Here is a 25,303-nt window from a genome sequence, read left to right as displayed (position 1 = left end):
TTAGTCCAATTTCAAGTAGCTAGTTACATTTCCGTATTTGCGGCAAAATGTTGCTTAAATGCTTAACGGGCTGAACGATAATTATTTTCGTAACTATAGCGCCATTGTTTCGAATGACCACCCAAGAGACTGAAGAAATCGTTGCATTATCCCATTACAGATTTAGATGCGTTCACTAATCACAGGCAATTCAGTACTTAATTAATTGAATGCTTATAAATTCTATTCAATTTTATGTTATGAAACTAAAGTAACTTTATTGTTGTAATAAAGGATTAGATGAGCTGCTTTATGGATTGTAATTTACGTATGCGATCACGACCTTAAACGGATATACCAGTTACGTAAGCCCGCATATTTTGCTGACGGCAATAATGGGGGTAACTCGGTTAATGTGAAAAAAACTCATTCAAAGGTTTCGATTGTTGAAACATGGTTTTTTTATTCATGTACAAGTTAGCCCTTGGCTTAAATTCAGTTGTAGGTAATGATGCAGTTTAAGACGGAAGCGGATTAGCCATACTTAAATACACAAAATTAATAACATACAGAACCCTCATTGCAAGCTGTGTCCAAAAACAGTGAGAACGTCCCGCGCACGTCTCGCTTCGCACCCGCAAAATGTTGCTAGCTCACAAACTTTAGCAATTTTCCCCATTTTACGGTAAAATTTTAGAACATCAGTGACGTGAAGTGACGAACCAACTGCTCGAGAAACACTACGTTTTCAGCCAAGCGCCTGTATAAAACTTTGATAGGCTCTAAAGGATCTGACACTTTATACAATTTGGATATCATACAATATTTATTTGTGTTGATGAATTAAAGTTTTAAACGTGATCGCTATTTTGGATATAGAAAAATTGGCTGACGGTAGGTAAGCCAGGCTAATTGTTAAATATTCAAACTTCTTTGACGTTCCAGTATGTAAGCACGGGTCTTCGTGGCATGTATCCGGGGCACGCGTGTCCCGTGCCGCGTACCGCGCGTTCTCAGCCGACCGCCTCGATTGCTGGCTCGCCATTCACGTCGGCTTGGGCCACGTCAATGTCTCACTCACCGGTAAGTACTGAAGAAATAGGAACTACCCGCATTTAAACAGAAAAATAACGAAACAGATAATTTCCAAGTAAAATAAACAATGTTAAAATATGTTGCACAATAAAAAAGAAGCAACAGACAAAATAAAAATATTTGTCCGTAATCGTCTTCTATAAAGTGAAGATTCTTTTTCTTTGTAAGAATGCGATTGCTGTTACTACCAGTCAGATTTGAATAATCTGTTTTGCACTTGGTATTCGAATTCTTGAGAAAGGTTAGAGGCCACTTAACACTACGAACCTTAGAATTCAAATGAAATCGCGGGCCATCGTTATAAATTATACAATGCAATGACTTTATGTAATGTCTTGTTTGTGAGTATATTTTACGGATGGTCTCAATTAGAATATTGTTGGCATGGCCAAGAGCCCTTATGAATCAAACACAAAGTTTAAAATGCAAAGATTTAATCATAAAAAAAGTTTTACGGAAATGTTGGCCTTAAAGCGGCGGGTTCTTACCACCTTCAACTACCCACTTCAGTACTCAATTAAAATAAAGTGTTTGAATCGTCAAATAAAAAAAGATCTGAGTTAAAGATAATTTAGGAATAAATTTAACGTTTCTCAGTGTTAAATATATTCCTCGATATGGCTAGAACATTCGTTAAAATTGTAAATTGAATAGAAAAATTCAACCGTTCATAACAAACTTATATCTTTAAACGAGCAATTCTTGTATATATAATTGGAATCTCGGATTTTCATGAAATTTAGTAAACAGGGAGTTTCGGGGGCGATAAATTGATCTAGCTAGGATTCATTTTTAGTAAATGTCATTTTATTTGTTCTTTCCGGTAATAACCGATTTGGTGCAGACGAAGTTGCACGGGTCAGCTAGTATTAAATTGTTAAAGAACATAATTTTTCTTTTCAGCGCTGTCATGGGGAAACTTGTCACAAGGAGACCCCGGCGTGGACTACAACGAACAGTTCCGATGGGAGGAGGCTGGTGCCATCCAGGAGTGGTATCGCGCCGGCCTTCTACGAGGTCTACCATACCCTGTACTGTCTGTCGCTGAACATTTTGCAGCGGAGCACGAAGGCTTTGAATGGGGTGCTAAATATAGGGCAGCCGGGTACACAACCACCACACTGCTTTGGTATGAAAGTGCAGTTATTTGACGTGGCGTTGCCAAGTATCTAATAAGCGTATTAATCGCACGATCTATTGGCATTCACGTTTGTGCCATGTACAATTTCATTATTGAATTCCTAAAAACTGTCTTTGCAGCAACTTTTTGACTTATTTCATTACTGCTAACTTTGCGAGTACACCAGCTGTCCGTTTCACAAACTTTTCGAACAAGCAAACTCCTTGTCTTCACGCAAAACGCATAATTTGATAGCGACAGTGGTCAACTCATCGTATATTTCGTATGGATAACAGCAGATTGATTCACTGTCTCTATTATTACCAAATTCAGTTACGTAGCAACTGTGGAAATTTTCCACCAAATAACCTGTGAAATCCACATTTTGCATTCTGAAACTTAAGTTTCCAACTGAGTTCATATCATCTTGGTTGGCAGGTACAATAACACAATTTATAATAGTGGTATGGGCGTAGTTTCATGGTAACTTTCTACAGTGGCTGGCTAAAGTTCGTGTCAACTAAAGTGAATGGGCCTGCCAGTGGACACCGCTTGACAACTATTGGAAAAGTTTGTGAATCGGGCAGTAGTTCAACAAAAGGGATTCGTTGGAACAATTAGAAAGGATTAGCACACTTTAAATCTGTTATCCTCGTGTTTTCCTTATCCAAATGTTGCCTAGCAGAGATCGCTACTAAGCGCCTTTTGTATATTGCTTCTGTCTATCTTTTTATTCTTCTTCATTTTTTTGTTATATGCAAATATAGAGTAAACGTAAATAAATAATAGGTAGGTATTTATGAAGACCTACAACCTACGACCTTGAACATTCATTAGCAAATCCCTTGGGCGCTCATTAAACGCAGCGTGCAGCAAATGCAACATGTTTCAAACTCGGTAACGCCACGTATATCTCGTAAAGAACACGACTCAGATAATAAGAACTTGATCAGTCATTTACGCATTCCAGGACGGCGCTGGCTTTATGGCTGCTCATGAACCTCCTCCTGGTCGTGGTGCCCCGGTACGGTGCATACGCTATGGCATCCTTAGGCGTGACACTGTGCACAGCTGCAGGCGGTTATTGGGCATCCTTACCACACGTCCCTTTAATTGTCAGACTTGATGGAGCTATGCTGTTCTTCTCATTGGGTTGGTGCTTCTGGCTTGTTCTCATTGCCGGTAAGTTTATTTTATAATTCTCTTTAGCATAAGTTTAAGATTACGTTACTCTTAAGCTTTCCGAATTCTCATTGGCCAACCGCGGTATTGCAGCGCTTCTACAATGTTCGCCGAATCGAGAGTGCCTGACTTTTATTATATTGTTATAACACAGGTAGCATCCTTTTGGGAAAGGATTAGGAACAAAAGAATACTCCAGGTCGTTCGTGAAGGTATGCCGAGTCCTGTTTCAGACTATTGACTGTCTGTTCATCGAGACTGGAACAGAAAATAAACTAAGAACCTATGACATCTGAAATAAGTTTAAACTAAGTATTTCAGTATGTTTTAATGTGAACATTGAATTAAAGACCCTATTTCTTTGTATTGTCCCTATGTAAAAGCTGATATATGGATTTATATGAGGCATATTAATTTAGGTAAACAAAAAAAAAGGTTTTGCCCCCTACATGCTTTGTGATTTCGTCTATAGCTTGAGTTTTGATATTATATCTATTTTGATATTATAGTGCAAGCAGCCGTAGTTATTTACATTATATTGAAATCTTACATTACATTAAATATTGAAATATAAACAATTAAAATAGCTAACTCTTTTAATTAGTACAATAAAGACTTTATCTACCTATCTGTCTATGTTTTCTGATGAAGATCCCCGTCCGCAACAACTTGTCATTTGATATAGACAAACGTATGCTAACCTTAATTGCTATATCATATTTAACTACCATATTGGTTGCAAAAACGTCAACGAAAGTAAAGCGAGGGTAAAGCTGAGCACTGGAACTTGAAAACATCGCGGGAACTTCAACCTAGGGGCATCTCCTGTGAGACTAGGGCCTCATCTAGAGTGTCGATTCATTAATGGGTTTGTTGGAATGGAATCAGTCCGAACGCCCCCGTGGAAAAACCAAACTCTGCTTCGCCGGCGAAGTCTGTATCCCGCGAGATTATATAGGTGTGTCTTTGCTGTAGCGAGCAACTATTATTACAGTGGTGCACCCTAATATATTTTTATGCTTATTTCCAGGTGGTATATGCCTAGTTGTTGGACTGTTAATAGCGGCATTGGATCTAGTCTGGCCGCATAAGTTCTCGACTGTACTAGAGGTGGACTACGATACGCCATACGACAGACACGTCCTCATAGTCGATAGCAGGCAGCGGGCGCGGCCGCAAACACAAAGCTCACTACCTTCTAGAATACTGAGGTCAGTAACTTATATAGGTAGTTTAAGTGTCTGTAGTTTACCTGTCTTCTTGATTGGATTGCTCGGAACATTTTCCCAAATATATTTCGAATAGTGTGCTCAGGAACTCTTATATTCAGTACTACTCTTCTACCTTTAAACTTCTATCTCTAGAGTTTATACGGTGGTTATACCACCGTAAATGGTAATAATCTTTTAAGCGCACATCACCAAAAGCTACATCATCGCTTACCACCAGCACGGCTAGCATGGGCAGGAAACTATTATATCCCCGGAGAAAGGGTAAACATTTATCTTCTCCCACAGCTTTATCAACTCTTAGAGCATTGAGAAACATAAAAATTATATCCCCCGATTAGATCCCATAACTGAAGCCCCCAAATGTCATTGCAAAAAGTTATCGAACAAAATGGTACATACATAATTACATACTCTAGTTAAATGTAAAAAAATCTATACTAAAAAATGTTTTGAATTTTCTTAAAAAATGCGAAGAAACATTTTCCCCAAAACTTTTTGACAAAATAATAAATGTCAAATTATATTATATGCAAGATTTGGCATTAGCTTCACTTTTACTAGATATGGAACTAGTTTTATTCAACAGCTATGGATAGGTAGAAATTACCTTAATATAAATAGTGCCTACCTATTACTTAAAGTTGTTGTTTCTGCATCAAGCTTTCTCATTAAATTCACTGTCAATATCTTAGTATCATATTTCTCATAGGAGGCTATCATCAAAAAATTCCCAGCGGCATGTCTCGATGAGCATAGTCAATGAGAGTTCGGGCCGGGACAACCCAGCTTTTTCGCCTGAGCAGCGGAAACCTAACTCACCGTGGAGGTATCCGCTTTTTAGACGACAAATCGACCGGTAAGAGCTTACACGCATTGCCCTTCAATTAATTTTTCAACCTGGTTTGATCCAAACGCACTCAATTACGGAAGTAACTTTTTCCGTAAAAATGTGTTTATGGAGTTTATAACAAATTTTAATCAAACGGTAAATCGGAAAATAGACAAAGCCCTAAGTTTACGGCCAAGTGGCGCAGTGGGGAGTGATCCCGCTTTCTGTGTCAAAGGCTGTGGGTTCGATTCTCACAACTGGTAAAATGTTTGTGTGATAAACATGAATATTTTTCAGTGTCAGGGTGTTCACCTGTATATAATAAGTATTTATGCATTCACAAAAATATCAACAGTTATCTCAGTGGGTACCCATAACAAAGCTACGCTTGCTTTGGGGCTAGATGGCGATGTGGGTATTGTCATAATATATAAAAAAACAAAAAGTCATAAAAAAGTCGTAAACACTTTACAAATTATAGTATTGGGAGATACTGCAATTCCAAGGACGAGTTTTTCCTACACAAAACAAGCATCGAGCCTTGAAATTTATCCCACAATTAAAAGTATCTACGGCAAAAGGCCCCGAAGGCTTCTTGCCACAAATCATTTATACTAAGGCTTCTGTACGAGATTGCTTGCTGAGGTTACTTGAAATAGATAATAAGGCCTAACATTTGCCTGCCTTTACAGTTTTCTATTATATATGTCTGTATTGAGTACAATCAATTGTTTGTCCGTTTTTCTTTATGATAAATCTTTCTAAATATTTCAGCGCGGACTCTGCATCGAGTTTAGGGTCAAGTATAAATGGTAACAGTTCCGGTATCAAGATGTCGCCACTGGCAAGCAGCCCGCCTTCTGGTTCAGTTACTATGTCGCCGCAGAGGTAATTAGTTATTTAAAATATAATTAGAACTCCTACGTACAAAGCCTTTTTTATAGTATAAACCTAATTTCGGTATAAAAATATAGGTACCATTTTACACTTTTTCTTTAAATTCCACTAATTAAGGACTGATATTGAATTCGGTCTAAAAAATTGCAGGAAATTTTTTTGGACAGAGTTCGATCTCGCGCAATCTCTATCTTCTCGGATTTATGTGCGTTATAAGCAATTTACCTATATTTTAACGTTAAAGGATAACATTGTGTGAAACCTGCAGGCCTGAGAGTTGTCCACAATGTTCTCAAAGGTGTGTAAAGTGTACCAATACGCACTTGTCCAGCGTGACGGCCTAAACCCTTCTAACTCTCAATGGAGATTCTTGGATCGATAATAGGTTGATAAAGATGATGCTGATGAAACTTCAATACTTTATTGAAAGTAAGTATCACAAATTTAATACAGAAAACCTGTTTTTCCAGGTATCGGCCTCAATTACCAGCAACTGAACGCGTGAAAGATATGTGGTGAAAATAGAAAATAGGACATTTTGAAAGTGTGGATTTATAAAAAAAAAAAAAAAAAATTGTCGATCTCTTTAAATTATGAGGGCGACTGCGGTCAACAAAAAAACCTCTTTAAAAAAGTATTATTTCATTCAAATTTAAACCTGAGGTCTAACGTTATAGTAAGTGTTTATAAGGGCTCTTAGATACGAGTATTATAAAGTAAAGTGTAAATATGTACCTATTAACTTAAAAATTAGTACCTAAGTCCATTAAATTATAAATTCAGCCCAGTGTCATAAGTAAAATAGTGAATACGAATTTTTATGCCTCGGAAAATCATGTAATTTTGTGGTAGAATTAGTTATTAGTACGATCATATCGACACAAGTGAATAATTTGTGCCATTTGTAAAAATTATGTATTGACCTTAAGTCGCCGTTATCAAGGCGGATCTATTAACTAAAAGTTGGTCTGAAAGGATAATATAAAATTAATGCCATCTTGAATCCGCCAGGCGTGTGTATTTAAGAAGTCAAATTAAAGTGAAATCATCCTACTTAATTCGCATTCATTACTCTTAACACAAAATCGTAGACATTTTTATAACAAATCATACTGTTATAAGTAAATTTCATCATCAACTGTTTTAGATTTTAATCATAATAAAACTATGGTTCCTTTACGGGATGTCATACCTAATACGGAATAAGTCACCTCAGCTGCAATATATTTAGAAATGCGTATTATTAAACATTATTTTGAAAGTTTTATAGGTGTAGGTGGAAAGCAGTCATTTAGTAATAACATTTATTTTTAAGTTATTTATTTTTAATAGTTGCCAAACATAGTAATTATTATGTAAAACGCATTTGTTCTAAGTGGCTACGTGCCGTCTTTCTTTCTCTGTTATTGTAGTAACATCAATCACAATAAAACTAGATATTAATTTATGTACTGCATCACATAGAATTTTACAAGTAAAGTTATTTTCAATGTTGTGAAAATGTGTTTCCAATAGTGATTATGTATTAAGCCATTTTGTAATTAATTGTAAAAAGTGAGAAAGAAAAGTAATATTTATTGTGATCAAAATATACCAATTGAGAACTTATGAGTAAATTTTATTTACCGAAACTTATCCGTTGGATTCCCTTTAGTATCTATGAATCGAAAAATAAAATGTCTGTAATTTAGCTGTAATAATTTATTGCGGTAAACATGTGTGTCAGAAATAAAAACATCAATATCAAAATAATTACTGACAGTTAATTCTAATACTTGACAGTTGATTATAATGTTAGCTAAAATTATTTCAAAAATTAAATATTTATAACTCACTGTAATTACCACTGTTAGTTTCTACTACTACTGAGTCTGTTCTTTTACAAGGTGGTCCAGATTCAGTTGGCAGAGAAAGGCGTTCCAATTCACGTACCCGTCATCTATTACTGTCTCCGCGTCTGCCCATAGTTTACACTGTAAAAATAACCATAAATGTACTCGTACAAGATTTTATGGAAAATGGTCACCGTATGCAACTTACACAGAATAAATTCTATTTACTGCTTTCCTTGCTGTATTATTCAATTTTATTTATTTAGCAGTTTGGATAAGTTATATAAGAACTAAAAATCTCTGGAACCCTCTGTAAGACGGTAGGGGTATTCTGTGTAATAAAAAACTTTTGTCACATCACTATTTCCCGAGACTATTAATACTTTTAGAGAAATAACTGTAGATCATAATTGTCATAAGAGAATGCGCAGTAGCAACCATAACATAATTGTCCTATCGATATAATACTAAAACAATAATTCACACACTGTTTAGGTCTGGTGGGAGGCTTTGGCCGTGGCTAGTTACCAACCTACCGGCAAAGACATGCCGTTCGGGTATGATGTCGCATCGAAACGGATTATGGGTGTGGGTGTCAATGAATATTAATTGATAATCATTTAGTTAATAATCTTGTATTAACAATAGTGTATGGCAACAAAGGATTTTTATTATTATTACATACACGTGTTAATGGAAAACATGGTATAAGTACGTACCTCAGTATCTTTTATTGGCGGCGCGTGACGCACTATTTTCATATAGTCATCTTCAGTAAGATTGACTACAGGTCTAGTTTGGAAGTCTAGGAACGACATTAAGTCTTCGTACTGTATGTTGCAGTTGTCATCCTTTTCAAGCCTACAATTTTTTATTATTAATATAAAAGTCAAAGGGTGCTCATTACTTATTTAAAACAACAGTCATAAAACAAAAATAGCTAGATCATCGAGAAAATTGGGTTTACACAAAGAATGATTGGGGAAAATGGACTGCTACGCTTTCGTTTGCGGGATCGCCAGTCCAGCAAATTAGGACCCTCAACGTTGGTCCTCCGAGCTTTCAAAACATACTCTACGATTAATTCAAAAAACTATTCGATAAATAAAATGTGTGTATTAGTTATTGGAAACAGTCTTTGATTTCTTTTTATACTTTATTCCAAGCCGTATTCGAGCTACCAATGCAACCCTTCAGTTTATACAATTTACAATACTAAGTGTTTATTTCTTTTACACTATAAATGTTTAACGCGTATGTTCAATTTAATTTTAAAAAATCTGGTCTTACCACACGCCGTTTGCGGCCCATACTTACACTTTCAACATGCAATCCAGTAAGTCGCGGTTGATCGGAAGACGGTGCGCACGTAATATTTGGCGCAATTGCTCCTCAGACAATACTCCTGAACGGTCCACATCAGCATGCATTAGACCTTCCCATAGACGTGTTCGATCGTCCCACAGACCACGTGTTATCTCAGAAAACACTAGTGATCTGGAATATACTTATAATGTAAACTCATGCTGCTATTTTCAAGTTTATATTTTGATATAAGTAATAAAGACCTTTAAAAAGTTATCTATCTATTATTTTTAGAAATGTAATTTTTTTTTTTAATCTTATGCCATCAAATTCCCCCTACTTAGAACAGGTCCCGTGCCTCATAAGAAACCAGGATTTAGATTTCAGGCTATTTTACGTTTTTTTCTCAACGCTGTTTTGCGCTCATGCAATAAGAAAGAATAATTATTATGACGGACGTGAGTTTACAATTTTTTTATTGTTACTTATTATTATTATATTGTTATTTAAATTTATCAATAATCTTTGAAAATCTGAGATTTTTTTATCATTTTGGCAGTGTCTGCACAGAAATCCTATTGCCTCTTTAATTTATTATAATTGAAATATTTGTCCTGAGATTCATAAATATTACCCACCTTATCATTTCGCGTCGAGGACTCTTTTCTTTTCCGGAATCACCTCGAAAGTAGCGTAACAGTGACAAAAATTCATGTTCAGTCATTTTTTCACACATAATTTCTTTTAAGGCCTGCCTACAAAAGTTGACATAACAATTACAGAAATTAACCAAAAAATACCAAGTTACAAAATAAAATATTGACCTACTTGAAGCATCTAACAGACATCAGTTCTTTCTTATTTGGCAAAACAGCTTCCATATATTTAGCTACAAAATTCTTGTAGCCATTCTCTTTTGAAGCCAGTGTCCTGCGAATTTTGTCCATTATCAATGGAATATTTGCCATCGGATACTGAAAGAAATTATTCTTGGAATACAAAATTACCACCGATTTTTAAAATAACGTTACAAATTAAACTAGCCAGTTCTAGCCAACAATCAGTGCTAGTTTTGTTTCAAAAATAGTTTTAATCAACATAAAACAAGGCACTAAAATAAAATACAATTATTTGATACATCGTGCAGCAGTTTGAGATTAATAAGTAAAGGAAGTTAAGAATTTTGAATTCATGAGCATTATTGCAAATACAGGTTTTAGAAAAATGCTTAATTCTACTACAATTGCATTTCTAGACTACGAAATAGCCTTAGTTAGCGCGTATAAATACCTCATTAGAATGCACCTCCATATATCTTAAAGCATATTCATCAGCAGCAATGAGTCTAAAGCGATGCTTGTTAATCACTAACTCATTGCCAACCCACATATCCTTGTCCGTATACGCGGGAGGTTCTTTTGGCACAAAAAAGTTCACGTCTGGAAGGTACATTTTGTCACGCCGAAAGAACTTACCACCCTGCCAACACCGAACATGAATGATTTTAATTTTGCATATTAGAAAGATTTTTTTTAATCAAGCAATTGCTAAGTTGTAAGACAATAATTGTTAACATGACTGCTTAAGATTGCGTGTTAGAGATTGCTTTTTAGCCGCCTATTGTACGCGTCTGTTATCACACAAATGTTCATACGGGAATCTCTTATATTTTCAGGATGAATGTATATCAGTAAGATTCTTTATTCTTCGCGATATTTGGATGAATGGGTATCATTAGAATCTAAAAAAGCAAAGGCTAAAAAAAGCAAAACACAAAAAAAGTTCTATAGTGTCCATTTTCAAATGTGCATTCTTTCGGGGTTCGAGTCAAACGCTCGATTCGAGTCGATTGTAATATTTTTATACTAACCTTAAAACCAGAATTTCGTTCGCCAAGTTCAAATATTCCAATTGTGTCGTCACACAAAAAATACTTTATTATAAAGTAACGTTGTTCATCCACTGGGTTGTCATTGACCAATCTTGCGGCAAAACGGAGTATGTGGGAATCAAATCCGACCCTATAGAACCAAAATACAACGAAAAACAAAAACTATTCTTCATTATCATACCTTATGCAGGGGAAAGGTCGGACGTTTAAGTAATTAAATGGTCTAATTTACATTAAAAGATACATTTGAACGTCATGATTTAATTCCTATTTCACCTCACATTAACTTTACACAGCATTCGCTCAGCTTAAGCAGAAATGGGTCATTTAAACAACGAAAATGTAAGCCTATTTGTGGATGACACACAACACATGCCTCGCTACATATCGTGACTTATCAGGAAGCCTAGATTATAGCCCTAAAATTACCTGTCCTTATTAAGAAATTTCATAAAATCCCTATGTGGTGCTTTTGGTTCAACAGTACGACAATTTTCAGCTGAATCATCAAAAGAACCATAGCCGTTCCAAGGCGGCAACTGGCGTTCCGCCATATTTGTAGATATACACTCTGTACTTTCATCATTTGGCAATGGTAGAGGAGTAAACGTATCTGCAAACAAATTATTTATTAGAATAAACCCCGGGACTTCGTTGTCATAAAACCTAAGATGACTAAATTAAGTTAATAACCCTCTGCGTCTTATCGCTCTCCCATCTTTATGTTGGTTTATGTTACAAATAAATACAAAAACTAATCTTCATTTATAATTATATTTGAGAAGGTACTTTGAATGTTACATGTTATAAAAGTAATGTACCAGCGCCATTTCATTCATTCTTGTTCACAGTTTGCTAGGTGACAGACGTATTACTTACCTTGCTAATATAATAAAATAATAATAATATTTTTGAATAATATTAAATTCAGTTCTATCCATCGAGTTGTTTTTAATCATCGATAACCCAATTTCTCACACTTTAGAGATCTCATGGTTGTAGCATGATCTGAAACCTTTCTGATAAATAGGGTTATAAAACGCAAAAACAATTTAAATCGTAGTTTCAGAAACCGAACCCGTGATTTTAAATTAATTCTTTAACTTCAATTAGAATATTCACCCGATGGGTAGGGAGTTAAATTAGTTCAGAGTATAGAAAATTAAAAAAATTACCAAATCCGTAAGTGACACGATAATATTCCTTTGTAAACGGGTCGCAGTCGGTAAGAACAACATTTCGTCCATAAACATTGATAACAGCACCGATACTCAAATCTGCAGGACTATACGAGGATAATTTTGGCCCTCCTGTCATCTCTATGCGTGGTGGAATTTTCTAGAAATGTTGAATATACAGAGTTAAATAAATTAAACCAAAAAGCTCATATTTGTATTCTAGCCTTATCAGTCCCTCGCTTATACGCCAATCAGAAGAGCCTCAAGGAATGTCTTAACTATGAGGAAATAATTATAAAACCTAGAAGACAAATTTAAAAAGTTACGTCAACTTTTGGAGTTATTTTTTTTATTTTTTTATTATGTAATTGCACTAGACCAGGGCTTCCCAACCTGGGCTGGGGCGCTGCTGTAAAAAGTACATAGGTGTGCCGCGAGATCCTCCTTCTCTACTTCAAAAAAATCAAAATATATTTTGAATTCTTTGTGTCACGCCTTGTCCCCGCACTATGAAAAATTGTGTAGAGGTAACCAACTCAGTGCCGTGTAACTGTAAGTGTGCCACTGGCTTAATAAGGTTGGGAACCCCTGCACTAGACAGAATTTGTAATTCTTACACTGTTTGATTTTTAATGAATGTTACTAAATAAAATGTTAATGGTAAGAATGTCTTATTAATAAGTATATAAATAAAATACCCCAATGAGGTTGAGTCTCCTGAAGAAAATCATGTGGTTACGGCATACGAAAGGATAAAAACTTAGATACTTACTCGTGGAATTCTCATTCTTTTTATAAACATAGGTCCAGCCTCCATTCCGGAATTCGGTGGAAGTACTTCCTTAATTTCTATAGTATCATCAGCCAAAAAATAATGTATCTCCAAGAGATGTATAGTACCAAATTCGGACTCTCGATCATCCCAGTATCCATGAAATCTAGTATGTGTAAAAAATTTACTTAAAAAACCATTCATAAATTTAACATTACGTTACGTTGTGATACCTTAAGACTTGTCGATCAAAATCCAGAAACTGTCGAAATGGCCTATGTTTGGGAGGTTTCAATGTGTCCGGTGTTCTCTTAAAAATAAAAATAACAATTACAAGTCAAAAAACAAATAGCCAGTGTTGGCTTCAATAAAACATATCCACTAAATAGATAACTCTAAAATAAGCATACCTCAATAGCATCAGGCCAATTTATTGGATCAGGAACATTGATTCCAAGGCGATTCAGGAACACTCTTGTGAAGTTATCGCAATTTACGATCTGTGATAAAATTAATTACTTATAATGAATTTATTTTCTTACAGTTTATTGGGCCCATCCGACGATGAAGTGTCGCCAAACTATTAAGTGATCTGTTACGATACCGCATAGAAACGGATTAGAACGTACTCCTCACAGGTTAGCCCGCTTCCATCTTAGACTGCTTCATAATACATCACTTACCTACTACCAAGAAAGTTTTCAGTAATTTGTAGCCCCTATACAACGTATAAATAAAAACCGAAATAAAACTTGACAGGCTTTAGAGGTACATTATTTACTGTCTCTGAAACTCTGTGTTTTTGAGTAGGTAAACCATTGCCATAGTTTTTACTGAATGAAATCAGATACAGCCCTAACAGCATATGCAAAAGTAAAATCAAGGGACTCCAGACACTTTATTAGGTAGTGGAAAAATGTGACTTATTCGATATAGGTAGTTAAGGACGTATTATTATTTAGCTAAATACTTATTGCATCGTTTTAACCGATGGACGTTAACTGCTGAGTCTGCAGATCTCTTATATGGACTGCTATATTCCTCAGTTTGGTCCACTTGTGTTCAGCGCCACTGCGACTTGTTGGATGCCATGTATTCACCAATAATAACTACCGTTCGTCTAACGTTTATCAATACCTGTGTGCCTATTACACTGCCACTGCAGCTTCGCAACACGTTAAGCTTCTATGGATCTCCTCGCTTTTGATTTAACCATGTCTTTGATTACTTACTTACATGTACTAACCTTAAATACTTTTCCAAAGAAGGTAACTTCTCGTCCAATATTTAGATCAAGTACATCATAATATAAATCATAGCTGAACGGAAGCCGAATTCTTTGACGACTTATTAGCGTACCTAAAATTGTGGTTTCTTTACATTATAGATACTCAGATGAAAAGATAGATAATTATTGGTGTTTTCTATAAATAAATTCGAATTTACAAGCCCAAAGTTGCAAATTTGGCGTTATATATCCCCGTGCCTCGATGAGCACGTTTAGCCGTCGAGAACCGGTACAAAGTACCTAACAAGGGATCGGTAAGGCCCGCAACCGTAACGAAACAGCGTCATGGATCTTAGCTCTTGAACCCTCTCTCCAATAAGCGGTTTGTTTGCTCCGGCAACTTCAACGTAAAAGAATATTTTAAAATGTATGCCTCACCTTGTGACAACCCACTGTTTTCAGTTCTTGGCTCCGTCACCTTAATCGTGCCATCTTCAAGAAAAAAGAAAATGTCAACTTTACGCAATATATTACTGGACCCTCGATTTTCCAGTAGTGTTTGTTGAAAAAATGCTTGATAACGCAGAATCTGAAATGTCAACAAATTAGTCTTTAAACTAAGTTTTTTTTTTGGCATGAGTTAATAGAAATTCTAGTTATAAACAAACGAATTACTAAACAACTTGAATTAGAATTTTGATTAAAACGTAAATATTTCGACAGCTCCACTATTTTAATGCTATTGTAAAGTTTTTCGTCGCATTGCGAAAAGCCAAGGTAAATAAAGATAGATATAACCTGAAAGATGAGACATGTTAGACTTATGCTCGAAAGCAATGATCTAACATCTTCAGATAAAAAATATCTGATCCAACATCTTCAGATAAAAAGATTTAGTAGAGCCGTCCTTTTAGACAGGAATGAGAAAAAGGTACTAAATTCAATCGGCGATTTGCGGTGAGGTTGTTTATTAATGTCAGGAGTGAGGAAGTTAGTTTACGGAAAAGTCCTATTTTAGTAAAGCTTGGGTGTGAATTATTGCTCTAACCTGGTTGCTCTTATAATTTTAAATGACAATGTGAGATATAGATAACACATAAGGACACCCGGCTAAGTTTGTTGTGGACTTCTTCTTAGACCCCCGTAGATTTAGTTTTAAGTTCACGAACATGGTTATCGCCATCATCTCAATACGGTGTACACATTCCTCATGTAATGTACGCACCATAAATAATATCTATGGGCCGACTTGAATAAAGATATTTATTACTTTGACTTTGAATAAAGTAGTACTTACATTTTTATCATACATGATCCAAGTCGGCAAATCTGGTGCCTGTTTCCTACAATACAGCGAGGGTACGCGATTCACACTTTCCGGTTTATCGACCAACATGTTCACTTTATCAATAGAAGTGAATATTGGTCGGACACCGAAATTTGTTTTGCCAATCTGAAAATAAAAGTTATTTGCTATAATAAATTTACAATATTCTTTTAATACCTAAGTACCTACGTACTTTACTAGGTTGTAAGGCCGAAGGGTACATTATGGCACAGGTTACAGTTATAATCTCTAACATGTCATAATAATCTTTAAAGCCCGCATGCCCGCATTGAAGTATCGTGGTGGGTCAATTTCCTCCCCTATGAGAGAAGAGGCCTGTGCCGCTTTTGTGAGACGCAACATACGTTGACACATTGGCCTCATCTCAAGGTGAAAGCCTTAAGACCTGGATACGCATCCGAGATGGCTGAAAACGGCAAATTGCGTAAGTATGCCTCCCTAATAGAGAGTTAATTAATAGTCCCGATTGCCATGGAGACCCCGGGGCCATGCAGTCTAAGTGGAAAAAAAATTCTTGCGAGATATTTCACCGAGATTGACTTCCTCATCTGGTGACAGAAGACCTGGCTCATTTTTGCGAAAATAATCAGCCTGGCTTCAGCAAATAGGCATCCGTGTTGGACACACGGAAATGCAGCCAGCATTCTCGGCAGTATTCCACGCGGGCATGAAGTTTGAGTAATTAATTTAATCTTGTAAGTCTTATTGTAATATAATCAATAAAAAAAGGTAGAAGTGGATTATAATGTGTTCTCAACAACACTATCGTGATCTCCGAGGCACGGAAACGAATAAATTCCTCACTCCGGGCTGGTTCTGAGATTCTTAAGCTAAACCCAATACAAATTTTTAGCCCAACCAAGGAATCGAACCCAAGAGCTTATGATCAAGTGCTAATAATTAGGCAGTTCCATTATTGATAAAAAGTTTTATTGATTGTATTTTAGCCCATAGCAAGATACGTAGTACCAGTCAATGGAAAAAGAGTGACGAACCTCACACTGTGCTTATCATTCTCCGACAATCAATCTTCGATTTTTATAAACTACCATCATGCGACTGACGCGAACGACCTAATTTATTTAAAAGAAAGCTAGAATAGGTCGAAAGAATAACTTTTTTTTAATGTTCACCTTAAAAGATATCTAATTCATGAAATTGGTATTGAAAATAAATTCTAAAAGCAGATAATGTACAACATACCATGGGATTAGTCCCATACCCGGGCAACAGCGGTAAACGAGGATTTCGTATGGACATGATCCCTGTTTTATTGACTTTCTCGTTGGTATAATTTCAAGTATATTTTCTTTAGTATTAAAACCAATGTACAAAATTCATCACGAATCAAAATTGAAATAAATTAATATAAGGTTTCTATGGAAACGTATAAAATGTTTAAGTTTATATTCGCCTTCTATCACATATTTGATTATAGGTCGGTATCCTTTGCACTGAGGATACAATTAATATTTGATACCCTGAATAAAAAATAAAAGAGGTTGTGTTTTAGTCCTGAAATGCTAAAATTAACCTTTTTGCACTTAATATCGATACACTACTATGTTTATATCCTCATCATCAAACGTAAACGCCCAGAAAACTGTGATAATGACAAGAAACTAACATTGCGTTTACTAAGATCTATATGCTTAATAACTGTCAGTGTCAATGTCTACAGAAAAAAAACCTACAACTGTTTGGCAATACGAAAACCTTGAAACCACTATAGTCGTAAAAATGTAATAGGCCCGTTTTGACATTTGTGCAAGACCATAGAATGTAACTTGGAACGAAACTGAAAGAACCAAAAAAATAAAAATCAATTACATACAGTGTTTTAAAAAATACGTAAATTTTTTTGGGACGTTAAATAATACGAAAGAATATGTCGCGAGTATTCTTTTTGCGCTTACTTCATAGTAGCATGCAATTTATAATTGTTGCGAAACGTTCCGAAAACAGTTACGTTCTCAGTCTTTTTTTTTTTTATACTAGAGCTGTAACCATTTTTTTACTGAATATCGAAATTATATATTGTGTAGTTATTTTAACTGCAACGAATGAGCTTGGTTCTCAAAATGGGTTCTAAATAATGAGTCTGAGTTGATGTATCTGACCAAGCGGCACATGATTGAAGCGTCCCCGCGCGCACTGCGCAGTTTTTCGTTCCTCATCTTGTAAAGTTGACTGTGCGCTCGTTTAAGTTTGATATATATTGTTTACTTTTACGTTAACTATGGCTCTTCTATTTTGGACATTAATTTAAACATAGTGATTTGACTCGATTTTTGTGTTTGTTTTTATATAGTACTAACTCTGTTTCAACATGTTGAAAAGTGGACGTATAATCAACAGCCAGTTACGCGTATTGGTTGTGAAGTTATAGGAATACTTTGAACGAACGAACACTTTACAATACATAATAATATCAATTCAGTACTGATACAAACTTGAATTAATTTATCGTGAGTATCGAGTACAGAGTCTTATGGTTCCATAACTAGTTACGTCGCGATGACAAATGTCAAAACGGGCCTATTATATTTTTACGACTATAAAATAAAAGTATTTGAAATACTAAATAATGCGATATTTCGAATGGGTTGAATTAAACAGTTATTCAAATTTTAGCTAGTGATATTTTATAGTTTTAAAAATGATTGATGTGAAAAATAAAGTAAATTCGTTTTTCATATTTAACTCTACTTTAGGACCGCAGGAGGGGGATGTGAGTAATATTTCTATGAATCTTACCTTTATTTGCTTTCTGCTAAAAGCTAATATAATCATTGTTTTAGGAACTAAAACGAATATTATTCTTTCATCCAAGTCAAGTATCCCCAGATGCTCGAAAAATTCAAGTAGGACTATGTGAAGCAGTTGTAAAATTTATGACGTGAGTTTTTTTTATAAATATTAGTTATAATATAGTAGTAATAGATGTAATACTTCCTACCACAGTGAATATTGGATAGAATTAGGAAGCAGGAATTACTATGAAAATGAAGGATAGTATATATTATGAAAATGAAGCTTAACTTGCTATACTCCGCGAAAAAAAGGAGAATCTGTATGCTTTAACTAATATTTTTCTTCAATCCTTATACTCCACACCAAACAGATCTTTGGCAATGTAACCTTCACCGTATGCACGTTTTGCTACAAACTGAAGTGTTGTCAGGAGATATAGACTTTACAATAAATAATTGTTGGGCTTATTGCAGTATATTAAGTATTGGTCTAAATTCATTAGCATTTTCAACTCATGTTGCCTGCCCGAGAAGAGATACAATTTTAATATCACTTGCTTCAACAGTGAAGGAAACCTGCAGTAAAGGGGTTGGCCATCTGCCCCCAATGACTAGCTGATCCAGATTGGAGTATTGTTTTGGGTTGATTCCTTAACCTCTGTGCTTCCTGGGAGGAGGCTTGTTTCCAGCAGTGGGACCTTTATCAGCTAATGTTGAAAGTATATTGTGCCTCTATTGTGCTATAGACCCACTATCTTTATCAAAGCACAATATGATAAACATTTTTTTTATTATTTTAGGACATTTTCATCAGAACCATGTGAAGCACTACAGACACAGAGCAAGAGATACATCTTCTACCAACCAGAGAAAGACTTTTGGATGGTTCTGGTAACAGTTCAAAACTACAACTTAATGACCTTCTTTACAGTTTTTACAGTGTAGCATGATGCAGGTGATTCTTGATTGAAAAAGCAGAGAAATTAAGAGGTATGCATACATAACCTGTACCATGCTACAATGACAAAACTGTAAGTGCAGTATAGTAGATTGAATAGAAAATTATTAAATACATAATAATTTCTTTTTATTTTTATATTTTTTTTATTCCACATATTGTATCCTCCTTGCAACTTCTTTTTATATTCCAGTTAACAAAAGATAACTCTTTACAGGTGGTAAGAATACCGTATGCAACTAAAGCTGCAACAACAGGCAATGAAAAGAAAGAAGTAGTAAGTAAAAATTGATAAAATTTATATTAATGATATTGTGAGAAAGAGATAAAATGACATTGTCTATGGTGATAGTTATCACATTTTTTCTTCTAAACCATCAAAATGTACTCTTTTTAAGTTCAATATGCTTAGGCAACATAAAGTGTTAAAATAACATAAAGCTTCATAAAGTGTTTCACTGATCCACACACTAATAAGTAGACTAATGATTTACACGACAATTTAAAATGTGTATTAGTAATATGTAGGGCACATAGCTCGGAGAACCGATGGACGTTGAAATCTAAAGGTGCTGGAATGGCGACCCCACACCGGTTAACACAGCGTAGATCGGCCCCCAATGAGATTTACAGATGACATTAGGCGAGTCGCTGGCAGCCGCTGGAGGCAAGCGGCCCAGGACCGTGTATTGAGGAACCCCCTACAAAAGACGTATGTCCAACAGTGGACATCCATTGGTTGAAATTATGATGATGATGATGACGTAATATAAAAAGGATTGCTTCTTTCATTAATTTTCTGCAATTGACTGACTCTGCATTAGTTATCTGTAATTTTAATTCATTAATTATGTATATATTGTTTCAGATAGAGCCTTCAGTGATGCATGACTTTCTTAAGTCGGCGTATAAAATGTTTACTATGTTTATTGGACCAATGAAAGACATTCCAATAGAAGATATTTATACCAACTGTGAACAATTCTTCACACCTGTAAGATACATTTCATAATGATTACAAATTTAAATCTTGTTTCACTAGTCACATGAAGGTCTAAGGCAAGGTGGCTGCAACTTTGGGTTTTATTTAATCGTTCTTGAACGTATCTGTAGCTGAATTAAGTTAAGATCAGTGCAGTGATGGAAGTGAACATAGATAAAAAAGACACGAATAAAAAACAAACAAGCACCACACGCGTTATTGCGTGCGTATTAGAGGGAATTAAATGATTGTTTTTAAAATCCACCATGCAAATAAACTTTAACTGCCGAAACATATCACCCGACAAAAACATATATATAAGAACCTTCGCTAAAGCTCGGCTGTGTTTTGCCAAAAAAGAATGACCTGAAACCCAATCTGTATGCAAATTGTCTGTAGTAGTCCATAGGCTGTAGTGGTTAAACCGTCAGCTCAGCAGACTGCAATGCAATGTAATTGCAGAGTCTTGAGGATAACTAAGCAATCTATAGAAGTATATAAGACAAGTTGAAGTGATAGTAAAAAAAGCTAAAAGAGCTGTCGGTCCTCTTGCAGTTGAACAGATATTCATCAAACATAACTAGCGTAGCTACTCGCATTGCTGGCATAAAGCAGCCCTTTGAATAAAAAACCGCATCCAAATCAATTCAATTCTTTGACAGACAGACAGTACAGCTTATAAAAGGGAGTTGCTCTTCGAGTTGACGATAATTTGTGTTTGCTTCTCTTTCAGTACATTATGTCAAGAAATATTACCAATGATCTAGCTAATGTTATACAAGGAATAAACTACTTGCCTCTAGAGAAGAACTCGTTTTTCAAAGTAGTATGCTTTATAGATCTGTTAGAAATTAATTACCCAGAATTTAAGTGTGTCTCCTTTGTCTACAATGACCAGCTAATATGGTAAGATTATTTTTAGTTTATGTTAATAACAGTATGTTTTCAAAATGATGAGAAAGAGATAAGCGGCCATTAACTCTGAAAGACAGCATTCGTAAAGCTTTAAATATTTTCGACCAGAGTACCTGAAGACCAATCGTTGGCTCCGAAACGCTAACTATTGGACCTCAGAAGAACATAGCTTGAAGCCACGCAGCAACAGTTTCCCTGATCGATTTCGGCCACGGTGGTCAATCACCAGAGAGATTGCTTCACTATTATCATACGCAAGTGTGGCAGGACAGGTGCACTCTCTTTTCTCTCTCTCCTCTCTCACTCTCATAGTCCGAAGGGGCCGCATATCTGACTCGAGCGGAAAGAGATCAGGCACTGGACCGTTTCTTGATCGAATCTTTTTTTTGTGGGAGGACTCGGCCGTGGCTAGATACCATCCTACTAACAACGGCTTGCCGCCAAACGAGTTCCCGCACGTTGTCGCGTACATAACAATTCGGTGTGTACGTACGGCTTTATAATTGCCATCACCCTAATAGGTTGGCCCGTTACTATTATTGACTGCATTGCAGTCAAGAACTACCTTGTAGGGGAATAAAAAAAAGAATTGACTTCAAATCACTTGTGGTCTATACCTTGTAGGGGAATAAAAAAAAAGAATTGACTTCACATCACTTGTGGTCTTATAATTAATATTACAAATATTGTCTTAATATTTCAAATATTGTCTTGTAATTAATATTACAGGAATGGTCTAGCAACAAATGATATGCTCACTTTATACCAGTATTTAGTTCAAACATTGCTACCAAAGCAAGTTGAAAAGGAGATCCAAGGCGGTGCCGTGACGGCTGCGCAAAGACACGGTCGATTTATTAGCCCTCCGGAAGGCATACGCAATGCTGACGACCTGCAAAAACTTCACAAAGTATACCTTATGCGAGAGGATGATTCCGAAGCCAAGCAGTACTATCTTGTTATCTATAGAACACTTAGTGCAACTGTTTGCTTCACTGTTGATGGTAACTCTATTTACTGTGTTTCGTTCATTTTGACAATAGTGCCAATTCCTGGCCCAAATTGGCCGACTAAAATTCTTGGGCCAAATTGGCAGACTAAAACCCCTGGCCCAAATTGACAGACTACAATGAGTGATAGGTTATTTTTTTCACTGTTGATGGCAACTCCATTGTAGTATTCGTGCGCGTTCTTTTTGCATATCACGTGGGAACCGTTTTTTCTAACTCTAACTAAATGCCAAAATTCTAATCAAATCATACTTTCGCATTTATAATATAAGTTAGGATTTAGTTAAATTTAACAATTAGCCAATTATTTTTTATACGAAAGACAAAGGCCTGGTGTTTCTAGGAAAGTAATTTAAATACCAACACGCTGCTACAATATGTGTTTGCGGGCTTTCACAATTATATTCACATACAATTAATAAATAATATATGTAGCAGACGGTTTTATTGTTCTCTGATGCTTCGGGTACAGAAGCCCAATAACTAACAATTTATCGCCCAAGGAATATAACCAAAGACCGACGAGGTAGTTATAAGCATGCTGTGAGAACAAGTAATTGTTTTATCTAAGCTCTGTTTAATTTATCCTTGTCACGCGAAACCTGTTTTATTTATCCTTGATTTTTTTTGCAGTGAACACAAACCTCAACATAGACGTATTCAGGTCATTGGACGCATTCACCGGACCGCAGCTGTCAACAATAGCATCGTCTATAAGTGAACAATGTGCGCTTCATGCAATGCAAAGTGCTCAACTGTCAAACGCGGACCACAGTTTTTTGTACTTCAACAGACTTAACTTGGCTTATAAAACTTCTGTAAGTAAAGAAATACCGTTTTAAGATGCACTGACCTCGTTCTTATAACCATAGCTGTCCATAAACAATTGCCAGCTGAAATTTTAACGTCAATTAAAGCGCCACGTTTGATAGACGATTGTCTCTGGAACTAATGCAAAATAGAGTCTAGGGAAAGCGCGAAAACGGCCCTGGGGTTAATGATTTATAGTCAATTTCATTTTAGTTCCTTGGACAATCGTATTAAGGAGTCAATTTAAGTGCAAAATGGGTTCAACCAATTCAGACAAAATCAAATGACAGGACCATGGTAATAGAGATCAGTGATCTGGGAACTTACTACCATCGCTTAAAAGCATTATTATTATATTGCTGTTGTCATTTTGTTACACAATTATGTATTTTATGACGACAAGGAATGTAAACTGTCATTTTAAAATATTACAGTTTAAAGTGATAGTTGGTACTAAGTCCCCAGATGCTATAATAATAACATCTTTATTTTAGGCTCATATATTTGGTTAGTATAAAAAAACTATTATGTATACTTGTTATAAAAAGTAAATAAATTCTTAATATTCTATTAGCTAATAGAAAAAATAATTTAAAACTATTGTTATTTTTTTAGTCTCCGGGCACTTCATTAACACCATCTACAACAATAAAACCAGAAGTTTTAAGTATAATTGCTGGTATACACTCTGATAGAAAAAGGTAAATATGCATTACGTAATATAATTAAACATTAATTTATTATAAAATATAGTCTGCGGATTTATTTTTTGAGTGGCATGATTACTTTACTTATTTTTTAAATTTTTCAGCCTTGGAAATTATGGCGAAATTATAATCAAAACACCTGATGAGTATTGGATCACCGGAAAATCTTCTAATGATAGAGAATTTTATGTAATCATTCAAGAAAAAAATGCTAATTTGAAAGATATTGCAGGTAACGTAAATAGTAATTTTATTTAATTAATTAATTAAAGCACTCAATATATTTTATGCTCATTCTTTAATTTGGTGGTTATTATGTTGGACTTCAGTTCACAAAAACCTGGGTTCAACTCTTATTCCCACTCCAGTAGCAGCCTGAAGTAAAACCCACCCCTGTGCCTCAGAGATCAGATTAAACCATTAGCCCTTATTTTTATCAATAACACTGGTGGTAATAAATGTTATATAAATGTTGTACATGTTATGTGTTGTTGCACCAACCTTCATTAGAGCAACATGGTTTGTCTATGCTCTATACTTTCGGACTATGAGAGAGATGCTTCCAGTAATTGGATGTTAAAAAGCTGAAGATATTGATAACAATTAAATTCAATAGATTAAATATTATTTAATTAGAAAAACAATAAATTAAATTAATTTAGTTTGAGACATTGGCTTAGTAATTAATAAAAAGTATAATAATCTAGTTGAGTTATATTTCCTAGTGGTCAGATTGGTACTTAGACTAATCTCAACAACTGGGAAATTTTGTTTAATTGATTAGATGTGTTTGTGTGATAATTTGGTGTGTTAAAAGATTTCACAGAAAAAAATAGTTAAGAATAATAATTATTCTTAACTATTTTTTGAACAAATCCTAAACAATAATTATTATTGTTCAGCTATTCTTGGTCCAATCATTCAGACAGCAACCCTTGGTAGGAGCAATGGACAGATTAATTATTTCAGTTCAAGCCAACCGCATAACAAGACCGAACTCATGGTTTCCACAGGGAAAAGTCTACTATTTAAAAAGAGACTCACCTGTATAAAATGCTTGCAAATTAATACATGATGTCAATATTTTTGAATGGTTACAGATGAAGTTAGAAGAATATGTGAGGATCAGATGAAAGGCATCTTCTTCTATCCCACGTGAAACTAGTATTCGTAATCAGCATATCATTGTATTGTTAAATCTATTTATGTTGTATATTTTGAATATTTAGATAATACATTTATATTTTATGTCAAATAAAACTGCTTTTTCATAGGCAACA

General features: G+C 35.2%; 3 protein-coding genes across 5 annotated transcripts in view; 2 read left to right on the top strand and 1 right to left on the bottom strand.

Annotated features, from left to right (window-relative positions):
• Nucleotides 1–7,942, top strand: part of LOC120628520 (dual oxidase maturation factor 2) — a 79,187-nt gene extending 71,245 nt beyond the window's left edge. For both annotated transcript variants that reach the window (XM_039896899.1, XM_039896898.1), the window contains 7 exons: nt 925–1,062; nt 1,978–2,203; nt 3,165–3,376; nt 4,407–4,587; nt 5,318–5,464; nt 6,212–6,325; nt 6,805–7,942. In XM_039896899.1, coding sequence (XP_039752833.1) covers nt 925–1,062; nt 1,978–2,203; nt 3,165–3,376; nt 4,407–4,587; nt 5,318–5,464; nt 6,212–6,325; nt 6,805–6,853 — 1,067 coding nt within the window. In that variant the 3' untranslated portion in view covers nt 6,854–7,942. The remainder of the gene's footprint in view (nt 1–924; nt 1,063–1,977; nt 2,204–3,164; nt 3,377–4,406; nt 4,588–5,317; nt 5,465–6,211; nt 6,326–6,804) is intronic.
• A 69-nt stretch (nt 7,943–8,011) lies between these two features.
• Nucleotides 8,012–17,243, bottom strand: LOC120628519 (EF-hand domain-containing family member C2-like). Of its 2 annotated transcripts, XM_039896896.1 has the most exons (17): nt 17,092–17,243; nt 15,838–15,993; nt 14,979–15,129; nt 14,559–14,671; nt 13,723–13,812; nt 13,546–13,622; nt 13,313–13,478; nt 12,538–12,700; nt 11,792–11,975; nt 11,342–11,492; nt 10,762–10,950; nt 10,300–10,445; nt 10,110–10,226; nt 9,484–9,663; nt 8,886–9,027; nt 8,165–8,307; nt 8,012–8,123 (listed from the first exon to the last, which is right to left on the bottom strand). In XM_039896896.1, exons 1-16 carry the CDS (start codon nt 17,146–17,148, stop codon nt 8,197–8,199), a joined length of 2,193 nt encoding a protein of 730 aa, XP_039752830.1. In that variant the 5' UTR covers nt 17,149–17,243; the 3' UTR covers nt 8,012–8,123; nt 8,165–8,196. The 2 variants fall into 2 exon arrangements, with proteins under 2 accessions (XP_039752830.1, XP_039752829.1); XM_039896895.1 differs by having other exon boundaries at nt 8,012–8,307.
• A 1,209-nt stretch (nt 17,244–18,452) lies between these two features.
• Nucleotides 18,453–25,301, top strand: LOC120628663 (vacuolar fusion protein CCZ1 homolog). The gene is made up of 11 exons (XM_039897213.1): nt 18,453–18,619; nt 18,690–18,787; nt 19,442–19,532; nt 19,817–19,876; nt 20,468–20,593; nt 21,315–21,487; nt 22,226–22,500; nt 23,140–23,324; nt 23,932–24,017; nt 24,128–24,255; nt 25,124–25,301. Exons 1-11 carry the CDS (start codon nt 18,548–18,550, stop codon nt 25,180–25,182), a joined length of 1,353 nt encoding a protein of 450 aa, XP_039753147.1. The 5' UTR covers nt 18,453–18,547; the 3' UTR covers nt 25,183–25,301.
• The last annotated feature ends 2 nt before the right edge of the window (nt 25,302–25,303 follow it).

This window comes from Pararge aegeria, chromosome 13, assembly GCF_905163445.1.
Source record: "Pararge aegeria chromosome 13, ilParAegt1.1, whole genome shotgun sequence".
NCBI lineage: Eukaryota > Metazoa > Arthropoda > Insecta > Lepidoptera > Nymphalidae > Pararge > Pararge aegeria.
Note: the sequence above shows the minus strand (reverse complement) of the source record. Positions and strands in the feature narration are given on the sequence as shown.